The sequence below is a fragment of the Leuresthes tenuis genome, unplaced genomic scaffold (genome assembly GCF_036924035.1).
Source record: "Leuresthes tenuis unplaced genomic scaffold, fLeuTen1.0.hap1 SCAF_1, whole genome shotgun sequence".
NCBI classification, from domain to species: Eukaryota; Metazoa; Chordata; class Actinopteri; order Atheriniformes; family Atherinopsidae; genus Leuresthes; species Leuresthes tenuis.
In genome coordinates this window covers 9647011-9668413 of record NW_027325355.1, presented here as the reverse complement: position 1 = coordinate 9668413, position 21403 = coordinate 9647011, and the positions used below count along the sequence as shown (strand labels likewise).

Sequence of the window (21403 nt, the reverse complement as noted above, 5' to 3'; positions counted from 1 at the left end):
CAGTGAATCTTTTATTGCTCTGCATCTCTTCACAGAAACGCTTGTTAAGGCATCACAGAAACTTATTGTGACCTTCAGAGACTTGTTGCTGCTGTTCAGCTGAAGGTAAACCTGGATTAGGAACGTTTTCAATTTTAAGTCCTCAGTTAATCAAATTCATGGGCTGGAAAAATGAGTTGAGCTGAGGATGACTTTACACACAGTGATATTATGTTCTGGGAGAGGCCGGACCTGATTGATGCTGCATTCCAGCCTCATCTGCTTTGACTCTCTGATGACAACAGAACGGTTTCCTGTAACCTGTAAGCTGTTTGTTTTTGCTCTGTAATGTTTGGGGAACATGTTCACTTCTTATTTCAGAACAAACTTTGATCACTTTTGAGTTTTAAGACAAATCTGCATGATTATCAGATTATTGATGAACTGGAATCAAACAACACGATGATCAGCTGATGATGTTTGTTTTCTACATGAAGAACTGATCTTCATAGAATGAAACCATCAGCTCCTCCATTACAGTCAGACCCAGCAGCTTCCTGCTGCTTCCTGTGTCACCTTTCAGAATAAAATAACATGACTGTCAGTTAAATGTGTCTGACTGTAGTCAGTTATGAAGCTGTGTGCAGCTCTGATGGAACATATAATCCACTAATATTGTCTAATGATGAAATTAAGTAGATTCAGATGTTCTGTCTACTTTATGGGTCAGTTTGTGATGTTTTATTCAGATTTTTCCTTTGTATGGGAGTAATAATCCTTCATTTTTGTTTCTTTTTGTTTGTTGAATTCAACTAAAAGTTAAAAAGTTTCATTCAAGTTTTTATCAGGGACATTTTATTTGTACTTTTAAACATAAGATGGAACCTGCAGACAAAGATGGAACCTTCCCATGGTAGAATGTTCTATTATTAACAGTATATTAGTCAGTTTCTGGTTCAGACATTAAATCAGCTGATCTCCGTCCTGTTTCATGTCAGTAAATGTACGTAATGGTCCATCATCATCATGAGTGTGCTGGGTGGTAGCTCCATGCCGGACTGATGGAGGTACAGCAGCTGCTCTTTTTACAGCCCAAATGATGGAGAGGAGGATTGGAGTTGATGTGCAGATGAATGATTTGTGTTCCCTCTGCAGATGGTAGAAAGTGTGTGTGAGCTGATGTGAATTCAGCAGCATGGATCAGTGTGAGGACACTAAAACCACTCTGTGTGGAGAACATGAGAGCCAGAGCAAAGCTCAGAGGTGAGATGACCATCTCTAACTGTCCATGACTCTTCTCCATGTCAGAGCTCAGCACTCACATCACCAAACCACCTTTATTCACAGGAACCAACCAGAACCTGAACCAAGCTGTGTGTCCATGAAGAGCGATCTGTCAATGGGTCGCGAGGGTGACTTCAAATCAGACCAACATCCATCCTTTCAGAGGTGAGCTGAGTGTAAATGTTGTAACAGAGTAAAATGTAGCAGAGTCAGTTTGAACAGTTTTTATTCCAACATGTGTTTAATGTGAGCTCAGCTCTGTTTCACATCCATTTCTATGTTCATATGTGAAGCGGTGTGTGTTGGATGTTTTCCACAAACCTCTGCATGTTCAGTCTCATCTGAGGAGAATTAAAATGTCCTGTATTTATTGTACCTATCTCATGTATTTATTACATCGCTTATATTAATAAAAAACAAATGTAGGACATAAATAAAATAAACTGCAAAGTGGAACTGTTGCTGGTATTTTTGTGGCAGTATTAGGTCACATTTGTTGGACAGCACTGTCACACATTGAGTGGTGTCGCCGGCCGTCGACAAGTATGAGGGGAATGATTGATCTACCCATCATTCCTGTTAGCGAGAAAAGTAAACAAGACAAACGTCGTAATGGCATCAAAAATAAGTTATATTAGTGGAAAAGCAGGAGAAAAAGAAAATGGAGGAAGAAAAACGCTCTAAGGATAAAGTTAAGGCATGTGTTGGTGATGTGGGCAGGACAGCTGGAGGAGTAACATTTTGTTTGTTTATTTGTCCTGCTAGCTAGCTTCGGATAAATGTTATGTACCTGGCTAGGATTTGTTCATTACAAACTCAGCTTTAGTGTTTGCTTCATGAAAGTTTGCTTATATAAAATGAATATGTCACATATGTCACAGACAATAGTCTGTCCTGCCATTGGACTGACTGACTGACTCCAGACTAGCAGGGAGGGAGGGCCTGTTGTTGTTGTCCTGCTCTGTTGTTGTTCAGTTGTCTCGACTTAAAACTATTGACGTTATTTTATCATTATTTAGGATTAATTTACTAAGTTTGGTGTGTTATTTATAGGCCTATAGGCCTATTTATACTCAGATTGGCTTCATGGTGAAATATTTGAAAACTTCTTCACACACTCTTGTTACATACTTAGTAATTTAGTTTTGCATCAGTTTTTTTAGTTTTTGTTGCATTATAGAGACCTTTTTTTTCTTTAGAGCAAAGATGGAGACACTTGTGGAGCACCTGGAGGGCCCTCCAACCCAGGCAGCTCCACCACCTTCAGCAGGTAGGAGTCCAACAGGTTCTGCATGGAGACATCAGTGAGGCAGAGACACATGATGCTCAAACTGACCAAATCACAGCCCTGCTTGTTTCTTTGTGGGTCCTTAAGCCTTCAGTTAGCAGTAACTGTTAATCTGGTTGAATATAGAACAAACCATTTCTGATCAAGATATCTTTGTTCTGAAACATGGACAACAGCTATGACTCTGAGAGTCTGGAAGGTTCATAAAACCAAATCCAACCAAATTTACCCCAATTTTTGGAATACTTTGATGTTCAGCCTTTTATATCATGATCATATTGTTTACATTAACACTCTGGTCCCATTTGCTCACTTGGTTTGAGTGTGTGGTATTAGGAAGAAACACTTCTTGGGAAATCTTCCACACAGACCGAGCTCCTCTTCCCTCAGCCTCACAGGTATATGATATCCCCTTATCAACAAAAGCATGATGAAAGCTATGTTCATGACATCATTCATCACTGACTGTCTCTCTGGGCTCCTGCTTCCAATTATCCAGCACTTTACTGTGTCAGCTTTCAAAATGTACATGAACCCCTGAAGTATTCATGATTAATTATTTTTTACATTTCAAGAATTTACTGAAAAGACCAAAGTTTATGTGAGATTCATGTCTATGACATCTTGCAGAGAGCGAACTCAAAAGAATACGAATGGAGTTTGTGACGAGGGTCCCAGCAGAAATCCTCAAGCAGCTGCTTGATGCCCTCTTAGCAGATGGTGTCTTCAGTGATTTGGAGAAAGAAGCAATAATCGAGAAGAACCAGAACAGAGCAGATAAGGCACGAAGACTCATCGATGATGTAAGAAGAAAAGGAGAGGAAGCCTGCAGGAAGATGATGGAACATCTTCAAAAATTAGATCGTACACTTTCCTCTCAGCTGTGTTTGTTATCTGGCCCATCAGCACAAGAAGGTAAGGCCACATATTTCTGTAATAAGGGCTTATATCTTTATATTCAGTTGTATTGACAAGATTAGTCTTTTGGACTAATAATTGAAACTTCTCTTAAAGAGCTGACATCCATGAGGGTCCTTTAAGACCAAGTGTGACATGTGCTTAGCCTGAGTTCAGCACACTGGAGGCAAAGTACAGAGCATAATAGACACATTATTTTGTTGTTGGCAGGCAGGAAGCTATTGGTTGGTATGTGTTGTAGGCTATATGCAGTCAATAAGGAGGGTTAATCTGTCCTGTTCCCATTCATGTTGCAATGCACCCCTGCCCTGACAGTGATTCTGTGGGTGCAGGAGGGATCTTTGCTAATAATTCACCCACACAACCAGCTTGTCCTCCAGTTTTGCCTTGACTTGCACTTTTCACAGTGACAAAACATAATTGCACAATGCAAGCCGTTGAAGTGAATGGGTTACAGAGTGAAGTGGTGGGATTGTCTTATGACGTCTGAGAAGGCCATTAGTAGGGGAGCAGTGTCATTTTTACAGACTTAAACCAACACCAATTCAGATCCTGCTGGAAACCATGGAGGATTTGGGAGAACAGGAGCTAAAACATTTCCACTGGTACCTTCAGAATCCTGAGTTACTGGATGTATTTGAAGCCATCAGAAAGTATCGTCTGGAGAAAGCAGAAAGACTGGATACAGTGGATGTGATGGTTGAGATGTATACCATTGAACATGTTACATTTTAAACAAGATCAAGATGAATAAAGGTTAGTCAGAGGAAGAACAAAGTATTAAAAAGTATGTGTGGAGCACACAGACGATGTTTTACAGCATGTATCAAACACTAAAAGCTTTACTTTGAAAGTTCAAACTTTGCGGCTCGTTGATTCCACACAGTTGTTATGTGAGGAGGAATTCTTTATGATTGATTTCAGATTAACTTTCCTCCAACAGGACAAGCATCACAGAATGTGTTGGACCTGTCGGCTGGAGCAGCTACATCAGCTTCATCAGCATCAACAGGTATGTGATGTCGGCAACTCAGAAAAACAAGAAGCCAATCTGATGAGTTACAATAGAGGAAGAGCCTCTGCTCTGTGTTATTTGTGCAGATATGGCATGACCACTGTTGAAATGGAATGGAATCACTTGAACTATATTCCTGTCAGAGAAAAGTGTGAACAGGACAGAAATGATTCAACACAAGATGGCCTCTCAGAAACATTGTGTGTTCTGCAGTGACTCTTCCATCTAAGGCCACAGATGGAAGCAAACAGCACTTTCAGATGCTCTCACTGTATGGGTCAAAGCTTCAGATTTCACTTTAACTCACTTGTAACTTGTGGTATCATGTGATAAATGAAGGTGATGTACACATTTTATCGTTGTTTCCACAGAGTTCACTTTCTTTTAATTGTTCCCACCTACAGGGCGTTTGAATGATTCTATATGAACTTGAACATTAAGATTTAATTTGTGTAATATCAGTGAAGAATAAACACATTCTTTCATTCCCCGAACTGATAAAACATTATGAGATTAATCTGAAATGATGAAACAGCAGCTTCATTTGCAGTAAATTCAATTCAATTCAATTCAATTCAATTTTATTTATATAGCGCCAGATTACAACAATTGTCATCTCAAGGCACTTAAGTAATATAGTCCAATTCAAGCCAATTGGAATTCAATTCATTGTAATCATAATCCAATTAATTCATATAGAGCTAATTCAAAAAATTAATATCCTAGCTAAGGAAACCAACAGATTGCACCGAAAGTTGTCTTCAGTCCAATCTCCCGTCCTGAGCGTGCCTGTGGCAACTGTGGAAAGGAACGACTCCCTTTTAACAGGAAGAAACCTCTGGCAGAACCAGAACCAGATAAATAAGACAAACATTTGAAAGAGGCACATTACAGTCACAAAACACATGAACTCCTTACATGGAGTTTGATGACTTATTTTTGACACGATAAACTGCTTAATGACAGAAAAATAATTGTATGTGTTTTTCTGTCTTTCAGAGGCTCTTCACAGGTGTCAGCCTAAACTTAAATCTGCTCTGAAGAAGAAGTTCCAGTGTGTGTTTGAGGGGATTTCTAAAGCAGGAAACCCAACCCTTCTGAATCAGATCTACACAGAGCTCTACATCACAGAGGGAGGGACTGGAGAGGTCAATGATGAACATGAGGTCAGACAGATTGAAACAGCATCCAGGAAAGCAGGCAGAGCAGAAACAACCATCAGACAAGAAGACATCTTTAAACTCCCACCTGGAAGAGATGAACCAATCAGAACAGTGATGACAAAGGGAGTGGCTGGCATTGGGAAAACAGTCTTAACACAGAAGTTCACTCTGGACTGGGCTGAAGGCAAAGCCAACCAGGACATCCAGTTCATGTTTCCATTCACTTTCAGAGAGCTGAATGTGCTGAAAGAGAAAAAGTTCAGCTTGGTGGAACTTGTTCATAAATTCTTTAATGAAGCCAAAGAAGCAGGAATCTGCAGCTTTGAAGAGTTCCAGGTTGTGTTCATCTTTGACGGTCTGGATGAGTGTCGACTTCCTCTGGACTTCCACAACAAGGAGCCCCTGACTGATGTTACAGAGTCCACCTCAGTGGATGTGCTGCTGACAAACCTCATCAGGGGGAAACTGCTTCCCTCTGCTCGCCTCTGGATAACCACACGACCTGCAGCAGCCAATCAAATCCCTCCTGACTGTGTTGACATGGTGACAGAGGTCAGAGGGTTCACTGACCCACAGAAGGAGGAGTACTTCAGAAAGAGATTCAGAGATGAGGAGCAGGCCAGCAGGACCATCTCCCACATCCAGACATCACGAACCCTCCACATCATGTGCCACATCCCAGTCTTCTGCTGGATCACTGCTACAGTTCTGGAGGATGTGTTGAAAACCAGAGAGGGAGGAGAGCTGCCCAAGACCCTGACTGAGATGTACATCCACTTCCTGGTGGTTCAGGCCAAAGTGAAGAAGGTCAAGTATGATGGAGGAGCTGAGACAGATCCACACTGGAGTCCAGAGAGCAGGAAGATGATTGAGTCTCTGGGAAAACTGGCTTTTGAGCAGCTGCAAAAAGGAAACCTGATCTTCTATGAATCAGACCTGACAGAGTGTGGCATCGATATCTCAGCAGCCTCAGTGTACTCAGGAGTGTTCACACAGATATTTAAAGAGGAGAGAGGGCTGTACCAGGAGAAGGTGTTCTGCTTCATCCATCTGAGTGTTCAGGAGTTTCTGGCTGCTCTTCATGTCCATCTGACCTTCATCAACTCTGGAGTCAACCTGATGGAGCAGCAAACAACCCACTGGTGGCCTAAATGGTTCAATGAACCATATGTAAAACATCTCCATCAGAGTGCTGTGAACAAGGCCTTACAGAGTCCAAATGGACACCTGGACCTGTTCCTCCGCTTCCTCCTGGGTCTTTCCCTGCAGACCAATCAGAGTCTCCTACGTGATCTGCTGACACAGACAGGAAGTAGCTCACAGACCAATCAGGAAACAGTTGATTACATCAAGAAGAAGATCAGTGAGAGTCTGTCTGCAGAGAGAAGCATCAATCTGTTCCACTGTCTGAATGAACTGAATGATCGTTCTCTAGTGGAGCAGATCCAACAGTCCCTGAGTTCAGGAAGTCTCTCCACAGATAAACTGTCTCCTGCTCAGTGGTCAGCTCTGGTCTTCATCTTACTGTCATCAGGAAAAGATCTGGATGTGTTTGACCTGAAGAAATACTCTGCTTCAGAGGAGGCTCTTCTGAGGCTGCTGCCAGTGGTCAAAGCCTCCAACAAAGTGCTGTGAGTACAAACATAGATACATTTCTTTTTAAATACATTCTATACTTATTAACTGGAAAAAAACAGCAGAATCAGCATTAAACTCAGTTTCAAATTAACTTTAGTTTATCTACAGTGTCAGTTCACAACAAAATATCATCTTACAAGTGATATGAGATGATACTTTGTTGGAAATAGAAACTCAGCAGTTCTTCTGAGGAAGAACATGGTGACAATTATTTTTCAATTTTAGAGTCAATTTGTTTCATTGATTAATTAAAGGAGTTTATTTGCTCCCATATCATTAGTTAGTTACTTCGTGTCACGGCCCTTTGGGTGTCTTTCGGGGCCTTGTGTGGGTATGTTTCTTTATCTCCCCTCAGATCCTGAGCTGACTGGAGCACTGGGCTCTGATTAGTGCAACTCAGTGCAACGTCGTTCTGTGAGGTAGTGATTAAAAGCTCTGTCCCTGTCCCTTTGGGAGAGGCTTGCTCCTTGAGGACAGCAGCGTATATTGGGTTCTGTTGGCATTACCTTTTGGTTTTGAAGTTTTGCACCATACAACACACTGACAGCACATTTTCCATGTACAACATCACTGCAACTAATTGCCACTCCTCACAGTTACTCTTTTGTTGCATATTCAGTTTAGTTTTGGACTTGGATTACTTTAATAAATAAAATACTTGTTTTGTAAACCTTAAAACCGTGTGCTTCCTCCTTTTTGATGTGGCCTTTGAGCCAGGTCGTGTCACCTGACTTCAATCAGGTGTCTAAGTGATTTTTTTTTATAAACAGATGCCTGTAGATGACTACAATCAGGATCTCCAAACTGCTCACCAAGTCTGAGTCCAAATGTTAAAATGGCATAAAAAAAGGATATTTTACAGCATTTTATTGACTAAATTTAGAAGCTCTCCAAAAACAGCTCCACACAGTCCACAGAAATGTTGCTGTTTTTCTCTGATATTTCCTCCCCAGACTCCTCAGAGTCATGATGACTGCATGTTTTCAGTATGTCTGGAAAATGAACAAGAATACTCAGGAATACTGTCTGAAATTCAAAAGCAGAGGACATTTAATTATCCTGCAGAAAGGGAACATTTACATACAGAAGCTGTGATGCAAATGTTCAAAGATACAGAGTTCTCAGGAGGCTTTTATAGGGTAGAGAAGACGGATGCTTGCGTCTATGCATGAGACATTTCCTTCTGTCCTGCAGGGAGCAGATAGTGGTGTTGATACCGCCAAGGTAGGTGACCTCTGAGTGCAGCTATTAATCTCATGCATACGTCAACATAAGCTGTTACACAGAAGCAGAAATGATTATGTGGGCATAAAGGATCAGAATATTTCTATCACAGAACATCCTGAAGTGTAGATTTAGTTTTGCTGTCTGTTTTGTCTGTTTTGAACACGAGAAACTCTAACAAATGAATAAATAAATAACCAAAGTGCAGTTTAAGTCTTTTAAATGTACTTTTCTGTGGGAACTTTTCAAAGTGAGTCGATGTAAGAGAAAAACAAGTTGTCCTTTATGTATTGATTTCTTGGAAGAAATGTGTGTCAGTCCTACAGAAAGCATGGCAGCCTGCAGAGTGACAGACAAAGGCTGCAGCTACAGAGCCCTTTTCAGCTAGGGTTAGAGTGAAGTTACATGAAGTATTTCCACATACTATGCTGGAGTTTAAAGCTTTATTGAGTGAACAAGGGGATCAAAAAGACAAGATACACCTGAGGAATTTAGGGCAGAAGGCTCAAAAGAGCCAATCCTTGCTGGATGATGACACTCGACTTTGCATGAAGGAGGGAGGTTGAGTGAGTTCTCCAGAGGCCGAGGGCCTTAACAGCCACATTTGTTCATATGAGCTGATGAAGATAACACAGTGGTGCCGGCAAAACAGCTGACTGTTAGTGTGAGAAGATGCTTTGCTCCCATGGTGTTCTTTGCTGAGCTGAGATCATCACTAACAAAACAGGATGAGCCAAATAACAGCAGAAGATACATCTTTTATTTTCTCCATCTACTGAGCTAAGACAGCACTTGTAGACATTTTCCATCACTTTAATGTAATTAACAAATAAACTGAAACAAACAGTGAAACAGAATTCTTCCACTAATCAAATATGAATGTAGTTTGATTGATCAATGGATCAAGTTATTTCCTTCCATCTCATTTCCTCCTCAGACTGAGTGGCTGTAGCCTCTCAGAGAGAAGCTGTGAAGCTCTGTCCTCAGTTCTCAGCTCCCAGTCCTGCACTCTGACAGAACTGGGCCTGAGTAACAACAACCTGCAGGATTCAGGCGTGAAGCAGCTTTCTGTTGGACTGAAGAGTCAAAACTGCAGACTGGAAACACTCAGGTAAGGATTCATGAACTTTTCAGCTGAGAGCTGATATAATTCTGGCTTAAATGGATGAAAAAACAGCTTCCAGGTATCTTGATCAATGAAAGAGGTTGATCTGTTCTGCCTTTTTATTATCTGGCTTAAATAACTCTGATAATGAAGAGAATGAAATATAACACACAGTTTAAAGAAATACCAAAGTGCTCTTTTACTTTAACTCCTTTCCATTTCTGTAGATTTGTCCTAAAACACAGATCCATTACATACCCAAAGTAAATTAATTTACAGAAACATGAGCTGTTTTTTCCTCTAAATGTGAACATCAAACCTCCTTTAAATGTGGACACACTGCACTGGAACAAAGTTATGATATCTGTATGTTTATTGCACTGAAACGTCTCTTTGATCCAATCTCCCGTCCTGAGCGTGCATGAGGCGACTGTGTAGAGAAAAACTTCCTTTTAACAGGAAGAAACCTCCATCAGAACCAAAACCAGGAAGGGCAGCCATCTGCCTCGACCAGCTGGGGGACAACAAGCACCATAACACCAGGCCAGAGATACCTGCTGAGAAAGAGAAACACAAGTTAATGACAACAATAATGTCATATGAACATGGAGAGAAAAGAGAGCAGAGGGAGGAGAGGTGCATCATGGGAGGTCCCCCAGCAGTCTGGGCCTATAGCAGCATAACTATGGGATGTTTCAGGGTCACCTGAGCCATCCCTAACTATAAGCTTTATCACAAAGGAAAGTTTTAAGCCTAATCTTAAAGGTAGAGAGGGTGTCTTCTTCCTGAAGCCAAGCTGGCAACTGGTACCACAGAGAGGGCCCTGATAACTGAAGGCTCTGCCTCCCATTCTACTTTTTGAAACCCTGGGAACCACAAGTAAACCTGCAGTCTGAGAGAAAGTGCTCTGTTGGGAAAATATCCAACTATGAGATGTTTCTCACTCAGCCCACAGAGTTGCAGCATCAGACAGACTTCAGTCAGTAACTGGATTCTGCTCCTCTGCATGTGAACAGTTACCAGGATGGTGTTCCAGTTAAATGGTCCAGTCAGTCTGCGAGCAAAGCTCCACTCAAATGTGCACGTAACTGTGCTGACTGATACAGTTGCAGAGTCAGCAGAATATCTGTGGAGATGACAGGACTCTGGGGTGTACTGGAAGTCTGAGGTGTGCAGAGTGAAGAGAAACAGTGAGAGTACAGTGAAGAGTGAAATGTTGAAATATTCACAATAATCTAAACATTTGATGACATTCAGCTTCAATTTCAGAGTAGTTCTCTCAGAGTTTCTGTGTTGTTTTGTGTGTCTGCAGCCTGTCAGGCTGTCTGATCACAGAGGAAGGCTGTGCTTTTCTGGCCTTAGCTGTGACCTCCAACCCCTCCCATCTGAGAGAGCTGGACCTGAGCTACAACCATCCAGGAGACTCAGGAGTGAAGCTGCTGATGGCTGCACTGAAGGATCCACACAAACTCAGGTATGGAGAGGCCTGCTTCAGCCACACACAATGTCTGATAGAGGAGGAAGAGCTGGAAACATGTTCTCTGTCCTGCACTCAGCCCTGTGTTTTTGCTTCCTGCTGAGTGTTACATGAACAATCGCACATGTAGGAGCCTTTTTCCTTTGCTCACAGCAGAAACACTGGTTGAACAGAAACAGCAGATATTTGTGGAGGAGGTCTCCAAGGAGAACATCTGCAGGAACAACAGTGAGAAGTGTCTGTTGGTCCTCTGACCCTGGATCAGATACAGAGATGGGTCCAAGACATGTTAGCCTAGCTTAGCTCAAAGATTTATAAAACCCTGTAAATGGAGTCCATGGAGGGGAGAGGGCGGCTGATGATCCTCTTTGCAGTGTTGACCACTTTCTGCAGCATATTCCTGTCTACTTCAGTACAGCTAGCAGACCACACTGAGATGCAGTATGTCCATCCTTTCCATTCCTGTAGATTTGTCCTAAAACACAGATCCATCACATACCCAAAGTAAACTACTTTACAGAAATAAGAGCTGTTTTTTACTCTAAATGTGAGCATCAAACCTCCTTTAAATGTGGACACACTGCACTGGAACAAAGTTATGATATCTGTATGGTTATTTGCTAATGACCCTGACCCTTTTTTAAACGCTTGTGAATTAGACAGATGTGCAGCTTCTGGTTTCCTGCCATTTAACGGGCGACAAAGCCACATAATCTTTTAGTGAATCAGAAGCTGAATATATTTCCCAAACAGACAGAATCCTTCTAAGTGTTACTGGAAGTGAAGAAGACATGTTTGAACACAATGGAAAAATATCATGTTTAAGTTATTTTTATAAACAGATGCCTGTAGATGACTACAATCAGGATCTCCAAGTCCTTGCTGCTCCCCAAGTCTGAGTCCAAATATTAAAATGGCATAAAAAAGGATATTTTACAGCCTTTTGTCAGACTAAATCTAGAAGCTCTCCAAAAACAGCTCCACACAGTCCACAGAAATGTTGCTGTTTTTCTCTGATATTTCCTCCCCAGACTCCTCAGAGTCATGATGACTGCATGTTTTCAGTATGTCTGGAAAACGAATAAGAATACTCAGAATACTGTCTGAAATTCAAAAGCAGAGGACATTTAATTATCCTGCAGCAAGGGAACATTTACATACAGGAGCTGTGATGCAAATGTTCAAAGATACAGAGTTCTCAGGAGGCTTTTATAGGGTAGAGAAGACGGATGCTTGCGTCTATGCATGAGACATTTCCTTCTGTCCTGCAGGGAGCAGATAGTGGTGTTGATACCGCCAAGGCTGTGGGACACTCAGTTCTTAGAGCGGACAGTGGTGATCTCTGAGTGCAGCTATTAATCTCATGCATACGTCAACATAAGCAGTTACACAGAAGCAGAAATGATTATGTGGGCATAAAGGATCAGAATATTTCTATCACAGAACGTCCTGAAGTGTAGATTTAGTTTTGCTGTCTGTTTTGTCTGTTTTGAACACGAGAAACTCTAACAAATGAATAAATAAATAACCAAAGTGCAGTTTAAGTCTTTTAAATGTACTTTTCTGTGGGAACTTTTCAAAGTGAGTCGATGTAAGAGAAAAACAAGTTGTCCTTTATGTATTGATTTCTTGGAAGAAATGTGTGTCAGTCCTACAGAAAGCATGGCAGCCTGCAGAGTGACAGACAAAGGCTGCAGCTACAGAGCCCTTCTCAGCTAGGGTTAGAGGGAAGTTACATGAAGTATTTCCACATGCTAAGCTGGAGTTTAAAGCTTTATTGAGTGAACAAGGGGACCAAAAAGACAAGATAAACCTGAGGAATTTAGGGCAGAAGGCTCAAAAGAGCCAATCCTTGCTGGATGATGACACTCGACTTTGCATGAAGGAGGGAGGTTGAGTGAGTTCTCCAGAGGCCGAGGGCCTTAACAGCCACATTTGTTCATATGAGCTGATGAAGATAACACAGTGGTGCCGGCAAAACAGCTGACTGTTAGTGTGAGAAGATGCTTTGCTCCCATGGTGTTCTTTGCTGAGCTGAGATCATCACTAACAAAACAGGATGAGCCAAATAACAGCAGAAGATACATCTTTTATTTTCTCCATCTACTGAGCTAAGACAGCACTTGTAGACATTTTCCATCACTTTAATGTAATTAACAAATAAACTGAAACAAACAGTGAAACAGAATTCTTCCACTAATCAAATATGAATGTAGTTTGATTGATCAATGGATCAAGTTATTTCCTTCCATCTCATTTCCTCCTCAGACTGAGTGGCTGTAGCCTCTCAGAGAGAAGCTGTGAAGCTCTGTCCTCAGTTCTCAGCTCCCAGTCCTGCACTCTGACAGAACTGGGCCTGAGTAACAACAACCTGCAGGATTCAGGAGTTAAGCAGCTTTCTGTTGGACTGAAGAGTCAAAACTGCAGACTCGTAACACTCAGGTAAGGATTCATGAACTTTTCAGCTGAGAGCTGATATAATTCTGGCTTAAATGGATGAAAAAACAGCTTCCAGGTACCTTGATCAATGAAAGAGGTTGATCTGTTCTGCCTTTTTATTATCTGGCTTAAATAACTCTGATAATGAAGCGAATGAAATATAACACACACAGTTTAAAGAAATACCAAAGTGCTCTTTTATTTTAACTCCTTTCCATTCCTGTAGATTTGTCCTAAAACACAGATCCATCACATACCCAAAGTAAACTACTTTACAGAAACATGAGCTGTTTTTCCTCTAAATGTGAGCATCAAACCTCCTTTAAATGTGGACACACTGCACTGGAACAAAGTTATGATATCTGTATGTTTATTGCACTGAAACTTCACTTTGATCCAATCCCCTGTTCTGAGCGTGCACAAGGCGACTGTGAAAAGAAAAAACTCCCTTTTAACAGGAAGAAACCTCCATCAGAACCAGAACCAGGTAGGGCGGCCATCTGCCTCGACCAGCTGGGGGTTGAGAGGTCAGGAAAGAGGGGACAATAAGCACCATAACACCAGGCCAGAGATATCTGCTGAGAAAGAGAAACACAAGTTAATGACAGCAATGATGTCATATATACATGGAGAGTAAAGAGAGCAGAAGGAGGAGAGGTGCATCATGGGAGGTCCCCCAGCAGACTAAGCCTATAGCAGCATAACTATGAGATGTTTCACAGTCACCTGAGCCATCCCTAACTATAAGCTTTATCACAAAGGAAAGTTTTAAGCCTAATCTTAAAGGTAGAGAGGGTGTCTGCTTCCTGAAGCCAAACTGGCAGCTGGTTCCACAGAGAGGGGCCTGATACCTGAAGGCTCTGCCTCCCATTCTACTTTTAGAAACTCTGGGAACCACAAGTAAACCTGCTGACTGAGAGCAAAGTGCTCTGTTGGGAAAATATTCAACTATGAGATGTTTCTCACTCAGCCCACAGAGTAGCAGCATCAGAAAGACTTCAGTCAGTAACTGGATTCTGCTCCTCTGCATGTGAACAGTTACAAGGATGGTGTTCCAGTTAAATGGTCCAGTCAGTCTGTGCACGTAACTGTGCTGACTGATACAGCTGCAGAGTCAGCAGAATATCTGTGGAGATGACAGGACTCTGGGGTGTACTGGAAGTCTGAGGTGTGCAGAGTGAAGAGAAACAGTGAGAGTACAGTGAAGAGTGAAATGTTGAAATATTCACAATAATCTAAACATTTGATGACGTTCAGCTTCAGTTTCAGAGCAGTTCTCTCAGAGTTTCTGTGTTGTTTTGTGTGTCTGCAGCCTGTCAGGCTGTCTGATCACAGAGGAAGGCTGTGCTTCTCTGGCTGAAGCTGTGACCTCCAACCCCTCCCATCTGAGAGAGCTGGACCTGAGCTACAACCATCCAGGAGACTCAGGAGTGAAGCTTCTGATGGCTGCACTGAAGGATCCACACAAACTCAGGTATGGACAGGCCTGCTGCAGCCACACACAATGTCTGATAGAGGAGGAAGAGCTGGAAACATGTTCTCTGTCCTGCACTCAGCCCTGTGTTTTGCTTCCTGCTGAGTGTTACATGAACAATCACACTGGAACAAAGTTATGATATCTGTACGGTTATTTGCTTTGAGGTGAACCTGACCCTTTTTTGAACGCTTGTGAATTAGACAGATGTGCAGCTTCTGGTTTCCTGCCATTTAACGGGCGACAAAGCCACATAATCTTTTAGTGAATTTGAAGCTGAATATATTTCCCAAACAGACAGAATCCTTCTAAGTGTTACTGGAAGTGAAGAAGACATGTTTGAACACAATGGAAAAATATCATGTTTAAGTTATTTTTATAAACAGATGCCTGTAGATGACTACAATCAGGATCTCCAAGTCCTTGCTGCTCCCCAAGTCTGAGTCCAAATATTAAAATGGCATAAAAAAGGATATTTTACAGCATTTTATCGACTAAATCTAGAAGCTCTCCAAAAACAGCTCCACACAGTCCACAGAAATGTTGCTGTTTTTCTCTGATATTTCCTCCCCAGACTCCTCAGAGTCATGATGACTGCATGTTTTCAGTATGTCTGGAAAACGAATAAGAATACTCAGGAATACTGTCTGATATTCAAAAGCAGATGACATTTAATTATCCTGCAGCAAGGGAACATTTGCTTACAGAAGCTGTGATGCAAATGTTCAAAGATACAGAGTTCTCAGGAGGCTTTTATAGGGTAGAGAAGACGGATGCTTGCGTCTATGCATGAGACATTTCCTTCTGTCCTGCAGGGAGCAGATAGTGGTGTTGATACCGCCAAGGCTGTGGGACACTCAGTTCTTAGAGTGGACAGTGGTGATCTCTGAGTGCAGCTATTAATCTCATGCATACGTCAACATAAGCAGTTACACAGAAGCAGAAATGATTATGTGGGCATAAAGGATCAGAATATTTCTATCACAGAACGTCCTGAAGTGTAGATTTAGTTTTGCTGTCTGTTTTGTCTGTTTTGAACACGAGAAACTCTAAAAATGGATAAATAAATAACCAAAGTGCTGTTTAAACCTTTTAAATGTACTTTTCTGTGGGAACTTTTCAAAGTGAGTCGATGTAAGAGAAAAACAAGTTGTCCTTTATGTATTGATTTCTTGGAAGAAATGTGTGTCAGTCCTACAGAAAGCATGGCAGCCTGCAGAGTGACAGACAAAGGCTGCAGCTACAGAGCCCTTCTCAGCTAGGGTTAGAGGGAAGTTACATGAAGTATTTCCACATGCTAAGCTGGAGTTTAAAGCTTTATTGAGTGAACAAGGGGATCAAAAAGACAAGATAAACCTGAGGAATTTAGGGCAGAAGGCTCAAAAGAGCCAATCCTTGCTGGATGATGACACTCGACTTTGCATGAAGGAGGGAGGTTGAGTGAGTTCTCCAGAGGCCGAGGGCCTTAACAGCCACATTTGTTCATATGAGCTGATGAAGATAACACAGTGGTGCCGGCAAAACAGCTGACTGTTAGTGTGAGAAGATGCTTTGCTCCCATGGTGTTCTTTGCTGAGCTGAGATCATCACTAACAAAACAGGATGAGCCAAATAACAGCAGAAGATACATCTTTTATTTTCTCCATCTACTGAGCTAAGACAGCACTTGTAGACATTTTCCATCACTTTAATGTAATTAACAAATAAACTGAAACAAACAGTGAAACAGAATTCTTCCACTAATCAAATATGAATGTAGTTTGATTGATTAATGGATCAAGTTATTTCCTTCCATCTCATTTCCTTCTCAGACTGAATTGCTGTAACCTCTCAGAGAGAAGCTGTGAAGCTCTGTCCTCAGCTCTCAGGTCCCAGTCCTCCACTCTGACAGAACTGGGCCTGAGTAACAACAACCTGCAGGATTCAGGCGTGAAGCAGCTTTCTGTTGGACTGAAGAGTCAAAACTGCAGACTGGAAATACTCAGGTAAGGATTCATGAACTTTTCAGCTGAGAGCTGATATAATTCTGGCTTAAATGGATGAAAAACAGCTTCCAGGTACCTTGATCAGTGAAAGAGGTTGATTTGTTCTTACTTTTGATTATCTGGCTTAAATAACTCTGATAATGAAATATAACACACACAGTTTAAATAAATACCAAAGTGCTCTTTTACTTTAACTCCTTTCCATTTCTGTAGATTTGTCCTAAAACACAGATCCATTACATACCCAAAGTAAACTACTTTACAGAAATATGAGCTGTTTTTTCCCCTAAATGTGAGCATCAAACCTCCTTTAAATGTGGACACACTTCACTGGAGCAAAGTGATTATATTTGTATGGTTATTGCACTGAAACGTCTCTTTGATCCAATCTCCCGCCCTGAGCGTGCATGAGGCGACTGTGGAGAGAAAAAACTCCCTTTTAACAGGAAGAAACCTCCATCAGAACCAGAACATGGAAGGGCGGCCATTTGCCTCGACCAGCTGGGGGTTGAGAGGGCAGGAAAGAGGGGACAACAAGCACCATAACACCAGGCCAGAGATATCTGCTGAGAAAGAGAAACACAAGTTAATGACAGCAATGATGTCATATATACATGGAGAGTAAAGAGAGCAGAAGGAGGAGAGGTGCATCATGGGAGGTCCCCCAGCAGTCTGGGCCTATAGCAGCAGAACTATGGGATGTTTCAGGGTCACCTGAGCCATCCCTAACTATAAACTTTATCACAAAGGAAAGTTTTAAGCCTAATCTTAAAGGTAGAGAGGGTGTCTGCTTCCTGAAGCCAAACTGGCAGCTGGTTCCACAGAGAGGGGCCTGATACCTGAAGGCTCTGCCTCCCATTCTACTTTTAGAAACTCTGGGAACCACAAGTAAACCTGCTGACTGAGAGCAAAGTGCTCTGTTGGGAAAATATTCAACTATGAGATGTTTCTCACTCAGCCCACAGAGTAGCAGCGTCAGAAAGACTTCAGTCAGTAACTGGATTCTGCTCCTCTGCATGTGAACAGTTACAAGGATGGTGTTCCTGTTAAATGGTCCAGTCAGTCTGCGAGCAAAGCTCCACTCAAATGTGCACGTAACTGTGCTGACTGATACAGCTGCAGAGTCAGCAGAATATCTGTGGAGATGACAGGACTCTGGGGTGTACTGGAAGTCTGTGGTGTGCAGAGTGAAGAGAAACAGTGAGAGTACAGTGAAGAGTGAAATGTTGAAATATTCACAATAATCTAAACATTTTATGACATTCAGCTTCAGTTTCAGAGCAGTTCTCTCAGAGTTTCTGTGTTGTTTTGTGTGTCTGCAGCCTGTCAGGCTGTCTGATCACAGAGGAAGGCTGTGCTTCTCTGGCCTTAGCTGTGACCTCCAACCCCTCCCATCTGAGAGAGCTGGACCTGAGCTACAACCATCCAGGAGACTCAGGAGTGAAGCTGCTGACAGCTGCACTGAAGGATCCACACAAACTCAGGTATGGAGAGGCCTGCTGCAGCCACACACAATGTCTGATAGAGGAGGAAGAGCTGGAAACATGTTCTCTGTCCTGCACTCAGCCCTGTGTTTTTGCTTCCTGCTGAGTGTTACATGAACAATCACACATGTAGGAGCCTTTTTCCTTTGCTCACAGCAGAAACACTGGTTGAACAGAAACAGCAGATATTTATGGAGGAGGTCTCCAAGGAGAACATCTGCAGGAACAACAGTGAGAAGTGTCTGTTGGTCCTCTGACCCTGGATCAGATACAGAGATGGGCCCAGGACATGTTAGCATAGCTTAGCACAAAGATTTATAAAACCATGTTCACCGTACATCTGGAAATATGAACATGTGGATTAGACCTGTGTCTCTCCCTCCATACGCCCACATGGGGGATCTTCACCTGGACTGGCTCTCTGACAGCTCCAACACAGTCAAAGAACAGTGTGTGGAACTTGATGTGTTTCAGCTCAGAGATAAAGCCACCAGAGCAAACTTCAACAATCCTCTGAGCTCCACATGACTTGATATCAGAGTCACTGACAGAGCACTCAGATCCCTGCCTCTGGAGTTTGTGATGTTAGTGATCACTGCTCCATCACCTGTGTCAGAGACACTAAAATCACTCAGTCTCTAATGATCAGCACAGGAAATGGGAAGCATTTGAATCTTCAGGATGTTTGAAATGACTCTGATCATATATTCTCTGTTACTGATCCTGCCGTGGCTCTGGAAGACTTTTCACAGTGTTTGAATGTTCCTGCTGACAGATGTGGCCCTTATAAAAGCTCAGAATCAGAACCAGATCCAGTCCTTGGTTCTCCACACAGCTCTCTGAAGACTGGTCCAGCTCTGCTTCATTTCTCCTAACAGAACGGGCAGTTTCTCCATGCTGGGCAGAAGGGAGAACTGTGGCTATATGAAGGGACATTTCTTCAGATCCTTTTCAGGCAGCTGTTAGAATGAGTCACATTGTGTTAGAAAGTGTAGCTGTGTCTCCACATCCTCTCTGCTCCACAGGGAGCCATGATCTCTGATAGAGGCCCGTCTCAGTGGCCAGTGTGTGTGCACTGAGTGTGTCCTCTGTTAACGTGGTTCTGTGTTGCTGTTCAGTCTCTGTGCTCAGGTGTTCCTCCACAGCTGATGCTCGTCTTAAGGCCAGATAGCTCTACATCTGACTGTGTTTGTGTGTCCCAGTAGCTGATGTCATTGTGTTAGTGTAGTGTGTAGCAGTCAGACTGTGGAAGCAGATGAGCTTTCTCAGAGATCACACAGTACCATGTCCAAAGAGTTCTGCCCTTCTGTGGTTCTGACCGTCCTTCCAGATGAGAACCAAGTAGACCAAAGTTGAACTGGAGCTGTGTTTGGTTGTTCTTCATCCCATCTCTGGCTGGGATGAAGAAAAAGAAAAAAAGTAGCGGATAATACAATAAACACTATCCAAGGAATTCCAGAGAAACAGAAAGAGAGGGACACTGGGGGGAGGAGAGGAAGAGGCTGGAGGTTTTTCAGTCTGTTTCAGATTTCTGAAAAGTGATCACGCTGAAATAAATGAGTGATTCTGATCAATAAAACCACAACACCTGGCAGCTAATTGTAGCGAACTCAAGTGTGGAATTTAATACAAACTTAAGATTTTAAATGACTGCAACATTCTTTTGTGGGGATGGTCAATGTGGAAATACCAGATGGGGGATTTATACATCAAAGAAGAGAAATTTACAACAACCTTTGCCCACAAAAGCATTTTGGGGGAGTTTTCTCAGCCCCTCTTTCCACAGACTTGTGCCATAAATTTAGTTAATGCATTAATAGCTTTGTGCTAACTAAGCTGAACAAACAACGGACCCTTTCAGGAGAGTATTGGGGAAAACCAGAACAGGACCCTTCCGACCCTATCTGGGTCAAAGTAAACAATGGTGACAGTTTGCCCCGACTCTGACTCAAGCCAGAGACAGTCGCAGCATGGACCTTTCAAAAGGATCTCACCCAGAATCACTTTTTAGCTGAATCTTGAAACTGTATTAAATGTGCTTTGTATCTTTGTACAAGTTCTTTCATGTTCTCAGTGATATCACAAGCTGCATTTTAATACCTTTTTCATGATTGTACGTGGAACGATACAGAAGATATTATTATTTTGGAAAATTACTAATCAGCTTATGGAGCCACATTGCCCCCGAGTGGTCCGTAGTATTCAATTCAATTCAATTCAATTTTATTTATATAGCGCCAGATTACAACAATTGTCATCTCAAGGCACTTAAGTAATATAGTCCAATTCAAACCAATTGGAATTCAATTCATTGTAATCATAATCCAATTAATTCTTATAGAGCCAATTCAAAAAATAATATCCTAGCTAAGGAAACCAACAGATTCTATTTGAAACTATTCTATTTGATGGTGACTTTAGGACGATGACTCCTCTTCCTGACAGTCACCCAGCCACTCTTAAATCCCGGCTGCTCGGGATCTGCTCGGGGACGACTAACAGAGCTAGGACTAAAGGGGCCTGGCTCGCTATCGGGTGGGTGCAGAGCCAAGCTTCCGATTCAGATAACCTCGCCTCCAAAACTACAAAAAGACTACATTTGTTACATGTACCATTACCACTAAAGGAGGCAGAGGAGTAACTAAACATCTGACACACGGAGCAGGTGAAAGCAGGAGATAGAGGAAGAGAACTGGTAGCCATGCTAAGCTAGAGAACCATACACACCGCTAAAAAGTGAAAAATAAAGACTAAAGATCTGTACAAGTGAGCGTTAGAATATAACAAGTATGCGATAGAGTTAACTATGCAAGATGTGTAAATTATAGGGAGAAATAAGGTGATTATTAGTAGTTCAAGACGAGCGAAAACTGTCACAGTGCACACACTAAGCAACAGGAAGTGATGCAATACGTCTTACCGCAAAGCAA

At 42.1% G+C, this 21403-nt stretch overlaps 2 protein-coding genes and 1 long non-coding RNA gene across 9 annotated transcripts in view; 1 reads left to right on the top strand and 2 right to left on the bottom strand.

The window, feature by feature from the left end:
- The window catches only part of LOC140292462 (NLR family CARD domain-containing protein 3-like), a 596771-nt gene that overhangs the window by 333272 nt on the left and 242096 nt on the right, over window positions 1-21403 (bottom strand). The window lies entirely within an intron of this gene.
- The window catches only part of LOC140291480 (NACHT, LRR and PYD domains-containing protein 3-like), a 227820-nt gene that overhangs the window by 202781 nt on the left and 3636 nt on the right, over window positions 1-21403 (top strand). The window contains exons 1-14 of one of the 7 annotated variants that reach the window (XM_072379417.1): window positions 48-105; window positions 204-302; window positions 1135-1242; window positions 1327-1428; window positions 2463-2533; window positions 3182-3466; window positions 4413-4481; window positions 5484-7278; window positions 9447-9620; window positions 10927-11088; window positions 13360-13533; window positions 14843-15004; window positions 16816-16989; window positions 18312-18473. In XM_072379417.1, coding sequence (XP_072235518.1) covers window positions 1175-1242; window positions 1327-1428; window positions 2463-2533; window positions 3182-3466; window positions 4413-4481; window positions 5484-7278; window positions 9447-9620; window positions 10927-11088; window positions 13360-13533; window positions 14843-15004; window positions 16816-16989; window positions 18312-18473 — 3398 coding nt within the window. In that variant the 5' untranslated portion in view covers window positions 48-105; window positions 204-302; window positions 1135-1174. The other 6 variants (XM_072379418.1, XM_072379419.1, XM_072379420.1 and 3 more) reach the window with 6 other exon arrangements.
- On the bottom strand, window positions 13564-17238 carry LOC140292760 (uncharacterized). The gene is made up of 2 exons (XR_011912604.1): window positions 17099-17238; window positions 13564-13642 (listed from the first exon to the last, which is right to left on the bottom strand). It is a non-coding gene; the product is annotated as an uncharacterized lncRNA (long non-coding RNA).